At 44.4% G+C, this 13118-nt stretch overlaps 1 protein-coding gene across 3 annotated transcripts in view; it reads right to left on the bottom strand.

The window, feature by feature from the left end:
* SCRN1 (secernin 1) overlaps positions 1–13118 on the bottom strand; it is a 63810-nt gene that overhangs the window by 37481 nt on the left and 13211 nt on the right. For 2 of the 3 annotated variants that reach the window (XM_045495195.1, XM_045495196.1), the window contains one exon: positions 3017–3176. In XM_045495195.1, coding sequence (XP_045351151.1) covers positions 3017–3175 — 159 coding nt within the window. In that variant the 5' untranslated portion in view covers position 3176. Of the gene's footprint in view, positions 1–3016; positions 3177–3638; positions 3779–13118 lie in introns of those variants that run through there. The other variant, XM_045495194.1, reaches the window with a different exon arrangement.

Consider the following 13118-nt stretch of genomic DNA (forward strand, 5'->3'; position numbering starts at 1 on the left):
GCCCTGGAGGTCACAAAGACTCACTTCCAGCATGCCACACAGGTCAGAGCAAACACAAGCCCTCACCCAGACTCATGGCAGGGGAGGGGGGCATCAGCCTCACCTCTCCACGGAGGCGTGTTCATGACACCGTAAGAAGTGCGCGTAGGATGGGATTTGGTGCAGCTATCTCTGGGAAATTAAATCTGCCCACGTGAAAATCCAAGGATTGTTTCAGTCTGTATGACTCTTCGGAAAAAAAGAAACATTTAGGGAAGACAGGCAGGGAAGGTCACTAATAAGTCAAACCTGTCACAACTCAAACCTGCAAACTTCATCCACGCAGAGTCCACTCTGTTCCAGGAAGAGAGAAACATTCAAATCCAAATGACACGGACAGTCAAACATTCAGGAATCGAAAAACCTAGCATGGTCACCAGAGAACCCAGTGTTTTTCTCCGCCTATACAGAAGAAATGTCCTACTGAAGCTTAGATGCTTGGACCCAGTTAGTGGCGCGAGAGGAGAGGCGAGTGGTTCTGGTGAATGTCCTGGGGACACAGTCTGCACCTCCCCCACGGCACACAACCCATGCCAAGTCATGCCCCATGCTGCCTGGCCGCTTCCTCGCCCCTCTTCCATTCACCCAATATAAGCAGCTCCTTGTAAAGTTCTGTTGCTCTCCGGTGCTGCTTAGCTGTTTTTAAAGGACTGAAACAGACAAAGATTCAGGTAAGAAAATGAAATACGCCTTGATGGATGCCCATTTAAAACCCAGCACAGTTAGGGGCGCCTGGGTGGCTCAGTCGGTTAAGTGGCTGACTTCAGCTCAGGTCATGATCTCGCGGTTCGTGAGTTCGAGCCCCGCGTCGGGCTCTGTGCTGACAGCTCAGAGCCTGGAGCCTGTTTCAGATTCTGTGTCTCCCTCTCTCTGACCCTCCCCCGTTCATGCTCTGTCTCTCTCTGTCTCAAAAATAAATAAACATTAAAAAAATAAAAAATAAAAAAAATAATAAAACCCAGCACAGTTAGCAGAAAAATCAGTTTATTTTCCAAGACACAGAACACCAAAGAGCAGAAGTTGTGTCAGTGGAAACAGCTTATTAATTTACTCACCCAGTTTTTTCTCTGAATTCTTCACCCTTGGGGGACCTGGGTGGCTCAGTCGGTTAAGCCTCTGACTCGTGATTTCGGCTCAAGTCATGATCTCTCGAGTTGTGAGATACAGCCCTGCATTGGGCTCCATGCTCAGCATGGAGCCTGTTTAAGATTCATTCTCTCTCTCTCTCTCTCTCTCTCTCTCCCCCTCTCTCTCTCAAAAAAAAAAAAAAAATAATAATAAAAAAAAACCTACCATTAAAACACACACACACACACGCAAATAAACATATCATAACCAAGAAGTTTACTCCGTGAACACAAGATGGTTCCATTTGTCATATAAGTTGAAAGAAAAAAATCCATGTTACTGGAAAAAAACAAAAAAACGTTTACCAAAATTCAACACCTGCTCCTGAGGGGTCCTTTTTAACCACTAAAAACAGAAACTGACGTATACTTTCTAAAATACTTAAAATAAAACTGTATAAATCTCTGTCCTAAAGCCAGCCCCTTAGTGACTGGAGAGATGCTGAAGGCTGCCTCACTCAGGTCACGAACAAAGACAAAGATACCCACTATCCCCACTAAATATTAACGTCGGATCCAAGCTCAGCCAATCCATCAGACAAGAAAGCAGAGATGTAAGAACACTCAGACTCTATTCGCAGGTGCTGATAACAATCAACCTGGAACACCCAAGAGAATGCACGATAAAAGCTGAGACAACCAGTGAAAGAATGTAGTGAAACAGCAGACTAAAATAGCCATCACGAAAGTTTGACGATGCACTCTGAGCATATGGAGAAGGGCACTGTCACCCTCCTAGTAGAAATGCAAGTACTCCACCTAGGGAAGGCAACGTGATAATAACCAAACAATTACAGACTTATCTACTATGTGATCCAACAGTCCCATTTCTAGGCACATATCCCAAAGAAGGACTGACAAAAACTGATTTTTCAGCACTCAAGACAGGAACGGATAGATCATTTTTTAACAATGATACACATACACAAACCAAGACCAGATACTGTAACCGATACACCGGGCTATTCTTCTCTTCAAAATACAAGAAAATATTTGCAATAACAAAAGGCTGGAAAGCAACCCAAGTGTCCAGCAACATGGGACAGATTAAACTATGATACATCCATAGACTCCAATACTCCACAGCTCTGAGTAATGAATACTACCCCTAGTTACCGTATGGAGTGATCTCCAAGATATGATTTAAGTTAAAAAAAAGCAAAGTGGGGAAAAGTGTACAGGGCATGCTACCCATTCAAGAAAGGAGAGGAACTGGGATAATTGTGTGTGTGTGCACGCACATGCAAGCACGCGTGCACAACTGTGTACACAGATAATTTCTTTTAAATTTTTAAAAATGTATTTACTTATTTCAAGAGAGAGAGCATGCACAAGTGAGGGAGGGGGAGAGAGGAAGGAGAAGGAGAGAATCCCAAGCAGGCTCCGTGCGGTCAACGCAGAGCCCGACATGGGGCTCCACCCCACAAACCACGAGATCGTGACCTGAGCAGAAATCAAAGAGTGGGACTTGACTGAGCCACCGAGGTGCCCCCATATGTAGTTTTTTAGGTGCACAGACAAACTATTTTTCAAAACGTGGAACATCTATAGGAGAAAAAGGAAGTAGAGTAAATGAGACAAAGATAGATACTAGACTTCTACGAATATGCCTTATTTTGTACATTCGACTTTGGAGCCATGTAAATATTTTACTTAACAAGGGTCACAGCAATGAACGTGGTATTCTCCACGCGATCCGGTTTCTAAGGCTATGAACAAAGCCACGTGGGAACAGGAATCAACAGAACTAACAGGACAGTCCTGACCGGTGAGCAGGCTTAAGGAAAGTGTGCTGGGCAAAGCCAGAGGCAAGAGTGAGTGGTAACGAGAGACTGTAGCGCGGGACTTACCTCAACCTTGCTCTCGGGTTCATGATCAGCAGCCGAGAAATACACAACCTCCTGTACTTCATCCCTGGGCCGAGCTGAGTTTTTCCCAAATACCACCAGACCGTCCTTAGCACGTGGTGGGAAGGCCACAAAACAGTAACTTGGAGGAGCGACAGCCATCCTGCAAAGAGAGAGAATGGAAACAGCCCTAAGGTGGAACATTCGACAGTTTCACCAGTGAAAGCAGTTTTAGCATCGAACTGTGTGCGGCTAGTTCATTAAGAGATCCCAGCTGGCACAGGAAGGTAGGGCGCCTGGAGCAGAACTGTGGAGACCAGATAGTGGTTAGTGCTCCGTGGGATTAAACTAGCTCAGTTTTGCAACAATCCGCAGTGGCAGCCAAAGGGCAATGATGTAAGAGAACGGAAAGGAGGCTATTGTTCCCGGCAGAAAACACACATGGCAATCTGTCCCAGTAATAGAAAAATCATTAAATGTACTCGTAACAGTGTCCTCCCCAACTGTCTTGGAGCTCGAGATATGTGGCTTCTCGGGATGTAACGGATTTGGGGGTGGTGATGGGGAAATGGGTCTAGAGATAAAGTGAAAGATACTCCCCCTATTTTATATATTTTTACTCTACCTCCATGACATAACACTCCAGGATCTCTTGGTTTTCCTCCAACCTCTCCAGTGTTTCTGGGCTGGCTTGTGCGCTTCTACCTGGCCACTGAGCGTCCTCGCTGCTTGATTCTTCCTTCCTCATTTAATGCTCTTTTCTTCCTGGAAAAACTCATTCATGACCATCGGTCACTTAGGTGCCCTTGACCTGCACATCTGATTCCAGCCAAGTTCTCTCCTTGAGCTCCCGACCCATAGGCCCAATGCCTCCCTGATACCCAAAGCTGGCTTCATCCTCTTCTTCCCTAAACTGGGTCCCTTCCCACAGATCTCTATCTCATTGGCCATCCAATGAACTATCCATGTCACTGGAACATCTGGAGCTCAAGAACTATCCTTATCATCTGCTTCTCTGTTATCTAACATACCACTAAATTCCACCTGTGGATTCGATCTTGTAAATCTCTTTGGAAAGTATCCACTTCTCCCCACCTCCACTACCACCAGTCTGCACCAAGCCTCCAATACTAGCCTGGATCCCCACCAGTAGTAAGAAGTTATTGCACAGCCACCATTATTCCCCCTCCAAAACACTGGCATGTGCCAGCCAAAGTGATCTTTTTATTATTATTTTTTTTAATGTTTATTTTTGAGAGAGAGAGACAGAGACAGAGTGGGAGTGGGGGAGGGTCAGAGAGAGAGGGAGACACAGAATCTGAAACAGTCTCCAGGCTCCGAGCTGTCAGCACGGAGCCCGACACGGGGCTCGAACTCACGGACTGCGAGATCATGACCTAAGCCGAAGTCGGACGCTTAACCGACTGAGCCACCCGGGCTTCCCAAAGTGGTTTTTTTATTTATTTTATTTTATTTTTTTTAATTTTTTTTTCAACGTTTATTCATTTTTGGGACAGAGAGAGACAGAGCATGAACGGGGGAGGGGCAGAGAGAGAGGGAGACACAGAATCGGAAACAGGCTCCAGGCTCCGAGCCATCAGCCCAGAGCCCGACGCAGGGCTCGAACTCACGGACCGCGAGATCGTGACCTGGCTGAAGTCGGACGCTTAACCGACTGCGCCACCCAGGCGCCCCCCAAAGTGGTTTTTTAAAAGGAAGATTTGATCATGTCAGTTGTGTCACCCTGCTTAAAATCCTTCAGTGATTTCCCATGGTTCTTAGAATAAAGAACCAAAATCTGATCAAGCTCATGCCTCCTCCCCAGCCCCGTCTCATGCCACTCGCCACTCTGTTCTCTCAACTCCAGCACACAGACCCTTTTCCAGCCCCTCCGATCCTCCCACGGCCTTTGCACATGCTTCACCCCTGTTCCTGAGCACTCCTCTCTCTGTTCCTTATACCAAAACCATTTGCCTAGTGAACTCCTACTCCTTCACGCGCCAAACATCAGTCGAATTTACATCGCTGTATTGTATGCTCTCGCAGAATCCCCTCCTTTTCCTGTATAGCAAATCTCCACCTGAAATCTTTATGTAATGATTTTACTACCAACAATCAACACTTGGTCTTTCCACCCAAAGACTAAGCAATATGAAGGCAGGGAAACCACGTCTCTCTTGCAGCGCCGTAAACCCAGCTGTGCGCAATGTCTTCTGCAGGGTAGCTTTTCAGAAAATAAGAAACAAGTGCTCTTTTCGTCTTTCTTAAAACCGAAGCCAACTCTCTACAGCTCTCTCTCACCACCATGCCTCTGCACCTGGCTGGGACTCCCTGCCCGGGTCTGTGCCTTTCCTTCAGGATCTGATTCAAAATCCCTTCCTTTCAGGATGCCTTCCACAAAGGACTCTCATTTCCTCAGCATCCATAAGGCCTCCAGTCTGTTCTAAGATGATGTGCATTTGTCTGTAAATGTACTGCTTCAAATGTTTCAAATAAAGATGGCTGAGGGCAGGACGCAGGCCACCCAACCACCGCAGCCCCTTTCCCAAACCCCTACTATAGGCCCTCGACAAACATTATCTGTTAAGCCAACCGTCATATGTGTGTCGTCAATGTGTTTTATTTAATGATTCCAAATGCAAGTGAGAAGTAAAGCAATGATCCCAGCAAAGCCACTGGGATTCAAAACTCAGCCGTTGCGCAAGTCACTTTCCCTCTCTGGGCCTAGGTTTTCCCTTCTGCAACTGTTTTGCCCCAGGCCATAAGGTTATTGTATCAAATGACGTGATGCTTGAGAACATACTTCACAAGCTGTGAAAGCTACGTGAGCATAAGCTATTTTCTTTGGGTTTTGACTGTTCAAACAGAGTGGCATCTGAAAATTTCTACCAGTCAAGCCAGTCAAATCCACCTCACTCATATCTGGGGCAGTTACCTAGTCGCAGAGTCGGCAACATCTCTGTGAGGGACCATATTGCTATGTCTGCATCCAGGCTGCTTCAGATTCGTCTGTACGTGCACACCCTGGGCTGTCCAAAGTCCTTCCCTGCACCGGGCACCCGAGGGCACCGACGCGTGGAGGAGCCCAGAGCTCTAAAATAATCCCCTCCGAGCTCAGAACACTACCCCGCTCACGCTGTGAGAAAGAACCGGCAGGGAGATTTAAAAAAAAAAAAAAAAAAAAAAAAATTCCAGTTCCTTCTCCAATTATCCTTTTCTATTTTCACAAGAACTGCATTATCTTCAGACTTGAGAAGCAGGGAGAAGTCAACCAAAACTCCGTATGTGTAAGAAAGACCTAGAATAATTAGAAGACAAAATGCTTTAACAGCGAGTTGCTGGAATTTGAGGGTGGGAAGAATTGCTGGCTAAGCCAGATAAAGTGAAACAAATCCGGAAGATAAGATGGAGAAGGGGTGCATTTACCTGCGTTTGTAATGCCTCTCCTATGTGACACGACTCCCCTTCCTCCCCTATCATTGGGTCATTTCAAAAGTGCTGGTGTCTCCCCTCTGAGCAGGGGTCCTTAAAAACGGTAGCAATGCACTGGTCTTGCATTTATGAGCTGTATCTGTAGAAAATAAATAAAACAGGGCTTTGACAAGCACCTAGTCTATTCTCCTGTCAGGACATCTGCTTGGTCAGCGAGATGTATGGGTCACGTGACCATGACCTGGATGTAGGCAACACAAGCCCAGGGGTATGTGGGCCCAGAGAGGCTGGCTTTTCCACGGAATCTTGTGAAAGACTGGGAATGCCAGAAGGGCGCAGAATTGTAATGCCTATTTTTTTTTTTTTTTAATGCTAAATGAACCAGCAAACTGTGTAACACACCCAGTAGCAAACCAGCCAAGGGTAATTGTCCATTTATTTTTCCTGGATCACCATTCTAGACACTTACTAGCCCCAGAGATGACTCTGCTGGATCCTTTTCCACTCTCTAGATCAATGATGTCCGGAAGAACGTTCTACATTGATGGAAATGTTCTACCTCCAGCATCCAATATGGTGGCCATTAGCCTCACAGTTAGTGTGATTAAGGAAGTGAATTTTTATTAACAACCTTAAGTAGTTTAAATGTAATTAGCCACACATCTCATTACCAAGTAATAGGAATGCTATTGGACAGAGCGTCACCATAACCTCGCAATAAACCCAGAAATGAAGATTTTCACATTAAGCCTTCCAATAATCCCTTAAGTGCTTCCTTGGGAAGCGCTCCACATATTCTGATGACAAAATATGCTCTCATCCATATAAACGGAATTACCAAAGAGGAGATAGCACGCTTCGAGAAGACCCCAGAAAACAAACATTAGGAAGTAGCTACCGAACTCACCTGGTGGACTGAGTTTAAGCAAACTTGCTCTCAAGAAGCTGAAGGTGATCAAAGCCCTGAGTACCAATTCATTTCCCTTGATGTGAGTCTCATATTCCTAACCCTGAAAACACCATGTGTGTGTTCCCATTACTGCCTAGAAATCTTTTGGATACTTCTCTGGTCAATTCCACTTTTTATCCGCCAAATGAACTAAACGAACAATTCCACTTTTTATCTCCTAAATGAACTTTTGAGACTTTCACTTCTTTTCAAACCTCCAACTACCTCCTCTGAGCAGACATCTCACCTCCTCCTCCACAAAGAAGAGATGGCTGGGGGAGGAAGACGGTGTCAGATATATGATAAGCAGCTTTTAAGGTCCTGCAGCTGGAGAAAGGGCAAGGAGCTAATAAATCAAAAAGCCAGAGCTGAGGCCAGAGAGAATGGGGAAGAGGCTGGAGAAGCAGGGAGACAGGCCAGTCCATGTTAAGCCCTGAAGACCACGGCAAGGATTTCAGTGTCTATCCCATGATAGACACGGATGTCTAACCCACTGGAGGCTTTTAAGCCGAGTTTTAGGTAGAAGGTGGAGCCAGGGCACACTGGCAATTTTTCAAAGAAGTTGGCTGTGACCGAAAGAGCTCCTTAGATGTAAATGAAGGGGTTGACAAGTAATTCTATTTCCATATATTCACCCTAAGGAACGATCAGGAACACGGACAAGGTTTATGCACAAAAATGTTCAACACAGCGGTACTTATACAGGTGTAAAACTGAAACTTAAGTGTCCAGCATCACAGTAGCTGAAAACTCATGCTACATCAATGCCATTACAAATGTTTGTGAAGTTTTTCAATGTTCATTGATTTTTAAGAGAGAGAGAGAGAGACAGAGAGAGCACAAGCAGGGCAGAGAGCGAGGGAGACACAGAATCCAAAGCAGTCTCCAGGCTTCGAGCTGTCAGCACAGAGCTTGACATGGGGCTTAAACTCACAGACGGCGGGATCATGACCTGAGCCAAAGTAGGACACTTAACCGACTGAGCCACCCAGGCGCCCCGAAGAATTTTTAACTGCATGGAGAAATGGCTGGGGAGGGAGATCCAAAATAAATTATTTTAATTATGTAAAACTATGCATAGAAAAGACTAAAAGGAAATGTGCCCAAAATATTAATAGTAGGAGCCTGACCACTGAATTCTTTCTAATTTTTTCATATTTTCCCTTAATTTCTAATTTTCCTACAAGTATTTACACTTTATATACACACACAAAAATGAGTTTTTAAAAAATAAATCCAAGGGACAGTACCGATTTTAGAATTTTATTTTAAAGAAAACACTTTGTCTCTACTTCTGTGTCCTGACACATCTAAAATTTCAAAACTGGCAAATTCTTATCAGTTATGACATTCTTATCAGGATGACATTTTTAAGAAATGTTTATTATTTATTTTTGAGAGACAGCACAAGCAGGGGAGGGGAAGTGAGAGAGGGGGACAGAGGATCTGAAGCAGGCTCTGGGCTGACAGCAGTCAGTCCAGGGTGGGGCTCGAACTCACAAACCATGAGAACATGACCTGAGCCGAAGTCGAATGGTCAACCGACTAAGCCACCCAAGCACCCCAGGACGACATTTTTTTATTGAGGTGCAATTGACGTTCATTATATTAGCTTCAGGTATACGACATAATGATTCAGTATGTGGACACATTATAAAACGATCACCACAATAAATCTCGGTGACATCTGTCACCATACATAGAATTTTTTTTGCTTGTGATAAGGACTTTTAAGATCTACTCTCTTAGCAAGTTTCAAATATGCAATACTGTATAATATATATGGTTAACTATAGTTGCTATGACGTATCTTATATTCCCAGGAGTTATCTATTTTATAACTGGAAGTTCATGCCTTTGACCCCCTTCACCCATTTTGCCCATCCCTCATTCCCTAAGGATGATATCTTTTATTTGGCATTATCATAATTATTCTCTGATACTTTCTTTTACTTTTTTCTACAGCCTGCCTAATTCAGAATTCCTCAAGGAGCACACAAAATTTCATTACTATTATTCACACAAATAGTGGGGAGGCCTCTCGCGGCGTTGCCCCTCTGTTGAGGCGAAAAGAAAAACGGGCTCTTCAGGAAGCCAATTCTCTGCCGACACTGAGATGAAATGCTTCTGGACGTGATTCAAGGAAACTCCATTTTGTCCCTATTATCTGTCAAAAACACTAGTTAACATACCAGAGAGTTACACGCCAAAAGAAAAAAAATCGGACAAGTTAACTCATCTACATACCGTATAAAACATGCGTTTTGACATCTGTGTTTACAAGATTTTTTATAAACTATTCAATTTTTCATGCATGACACCAGAAACTAAGGGTTTTTTTTTTTGCCTTTCCCCTCAATAACCTTATATAGTATTATGATGTGATATTCCCCTCCACAAAGAAAAGTAAACTAAAATTCAATGAACTCCCAATCGCACATGCTAATATAGAAATTTACTGCATGAAAAAGTGTTCATTTGTTTATATTTGGCTTTAGAAAACAGTATAACCATTTGAAAACGGGTTTTTTTTTTTTTTATCATAACTACTCTCTACTTAAACCAGCATTAAAATGAGTGGACAGAGGTTCCTCAGAAATAAAGCCTGACTGATGGCTTTTTAAAAAAATCTTGTTTGTTTTGAGATGCAATTCTTTTTATTATTATTATTATAAATGTTTTTTCACTTTTGGGAGAGAGACCGTGAGCAGGGAGGAGTGGGGAGGGGCGGGGGGGGTGGGGACAGAGGATCCTAAGTGGGCTCTGTGCTGACCGCAATGAGCCCGACGCGGGGCTCGAACTCACGAGCCGCGAGATCATGACCTGAGCTGAAGCCGGACACTCAACGGGCTGAGCCACCCAGGCGCCCCTTGAGATGCAATTCTTAGCCACTTTCTGAGTCATCCCATGAGAGATGGGGAGCAGCATTCACCCCAGGCCTGAAATGGAACCTAGCTGTACCTAAAGCCGTGTTTTCCAAACGGCATGTTGTGGCCCTTTTGAGGGTTACGAAATCGACTCAGTGGATAGGATCAGTGGTTTTTGTTGTTTTTTGTTTTTTTAATAGACAAACATTTTTTTATAAAACAATAGATGCATCACACTTAATAATGGCAAGTGTTGTTACAAGAAACTTTTAAGTTCAGGTATATACATGTCAACATGTAAGTGTGTGCATAAACTGGGAGGAGATACAATATTTCTCTTTCTTACTGCGGGTCTCAAGCAAAAATCTTTAAAAGCAACAGGCTTAAAGGGTAGGTCTACTGAATAAGGCTTCTTTGTGGTAAATACCAATTAGGATTCTTGCCAAGTAAGCGATAAACTAATAGTTCCGATTAATGAAACACTGCAATTTAACTCCCATGGATAGTTAAACTGACAGGTGCTTCCTAAAACGTACTTGCTAAGAATGTTTTAAAGTACATTTATCCGTAGTCTGTATTGTGTATTTTCTCAAACTGGATTATTCTTCATGTCCTATGCTACAGGAAGACTGGAGGCTGGGCTAAGGATACAAGTTGCAACTATTAAAACAGAAGGTAGCTGCTATTGTTTCTGTGGGGGAGAAAAGGAGTCGGATTATTCACCAGCTGGAATGGTAAGAAAAAAAAATAGCCGGTACTTTTCCTTCTCCCAGCCCCCGCCTCCAGCCACTTCTCTGTATAAGCCACTTGTCTTCCTTCAGACGAGCCCTGTCCAGTAAAAAATTTCTGCGATAATGGAAATGTTCTGTATTTGTGCTGTCCAATACAGTGGCCACTAGCCAGATGGGGCTACTGAGTACTTGAAATATGGCCAGTGCAAGTCAGGAGCTGAATTTTTAATTAACTTAAAATTAAGATAGCCCATGTTACCCTAAGTGAAATAAGCCCGTCACACACACACACACACACACACACACACACACACACAAACACTATATAATCTCACTTATAGGAGGCCCTAGAGTAGTCACATTCATAGAGAAAGGTGGTTACCGGGGGTGGGGGGAGGGGGAATGGGTATAGGGTTTCAGGGTTTCAGCCCCGCAAGACAAAAAATTCTGGAGATTGGTTGCACGACAATGAGAATATCCTTAACACGACTGAACCGTGCGCTTAAACAGCATGGTTAAGATGGTAACTTCATGCTCTGTGTATCTTACCACAATTTAAAAAATTTAATTAAACGGTCGTATGTGGCTAGAGGCCACAGTACTGCAGGTGCACAGCTTTAGAGATTGCTGCTGTCAGCTGTGGTGAGGTCCCCCAGAGCTCAATTTCTAACCACCATTGTCCTCCTTATCAAACTTTTCTTAGGAGTCCCGACTTCCTTGTGGGAACAAGATATTTGAGCTTCCTTGGAGTTCACTGCACAGGAAGGGGGTGGGGGCGGGGGGGGGCGCGGAATCTGCACCTTCACCCTCTGGCTGGTGCCCACAGGCTGGGTACAGGCATGCAGGGCTGGCGCACCGCACCCCTGTAACTAGGAGACCACTTGCAGAATGTCTAGACAAGGAGGGAGGAAGCCGCAAGCGAGAAGAGGTCTTTGTCCTCAAGTTCAGGGAGTTGTTACTGAAGGGCATGAATGCTCTGAGCCCGGGTAGGGGTTTTCTTCGCCTGACTGCCAGACTGCCCTGCCCTTTTATCCCAATGAAGCTCCTGAGTGTCCCTCATCAGTCACCTTACCCAGTAATAAGAGAGGCTTAAACTGCCTGAGAGGAAGAAAATGACTACTTCTACAAGCTAGAAGCTTATTAACTGTCTCGCAAGTAACTGTGACAAAGTGCCTTTACCTGCACACAGAAACGAAACCCAAATGTCCGGCCAGGCTTCCTTACTCCCCAAGCTCCCAGCTTTCCTGAACGGACCGGGTAGGCTTAAATCCCGTGTCTGTGAATTACCGGCTTCCAGAAAAGCCAAGAAGACCTTATTTTATGATGTTACTTTATTTCCTGATAAATTCATTTTTTAAATGATCGACATTCTTGCTGAACTGAAAACAGGACAAATGCTAATAATCGCTTACAAGTTGGTTTTTCTGTCGGGTATCTACTGTTGGAATGGTAAAGAATAGATAAGGTGTTCGGGAAAGGAATTCTCTAGCTAGACATTGGATGTAAATGCTAACAGAAGCTGATGAAAGGCTCATCGAGCTCTGCCTGAAAGAAATACCCTACTAAGTGTTTTGTTGAAAGCTCAAGATAGTGGGGCATATGCTTTGGGAGTCCAGAGCCAGGCAATCCCAGCTTCTAATACTCTGTGCTTTGAATGAGGAACAATTTAACAAAAGAAAGACCATATAGGGTATTAAGTAAGCAGGCTTCGGGGCCAACCTTGGTGTGAATCTCAGGCCCGTGTCACCTTTCTCTGACGGGGTAACGACAGGGTTATGGTGAGGGCTGAAATGAGCAGAGACTTGCAAATACTTACCAAGTGCTCAGAACACCACGTGGGCCACCGCAAGGGCTCGAGCCTCACGAGGATGAGAAAAAGGTACACAGATGAGGAGGGCTGTTCCTTTGTTAATGTCTGATCTGTTCAGACTTCAGAAACTGGCTTTTTCCTTGAAGTATTAAATGCTCTTTCATCTTTTGAAGATTTGCCTCGTTGCCAGTGGATGCCTTTTAAGAGCTACTTAATATCCCCTTTCTTTAATTTCAGGGGCAACTCGTCCCTGCCACACTTGCCCGCTGCAGTCTGCAGAACCAATCTTCAACCGACATACTTAGGGCAGCATGAG

Source organism: Leopardus geoffroyi, chromosome A2 (assembly GCF_018350155.1).
Source record: "Leopardus geoffroyi isolate Oge1 chromosome A2, O.geoffroyi_Oge1_pat1.0, whole genome shotgun sequence".
In the NCBI taxonomy this organism is placed as follows: Eukaryota; Metazoa; Chordata; class Mammalia; order Carnivora; family Felidae; genus Leopardus; species Leopardus geoffroyi.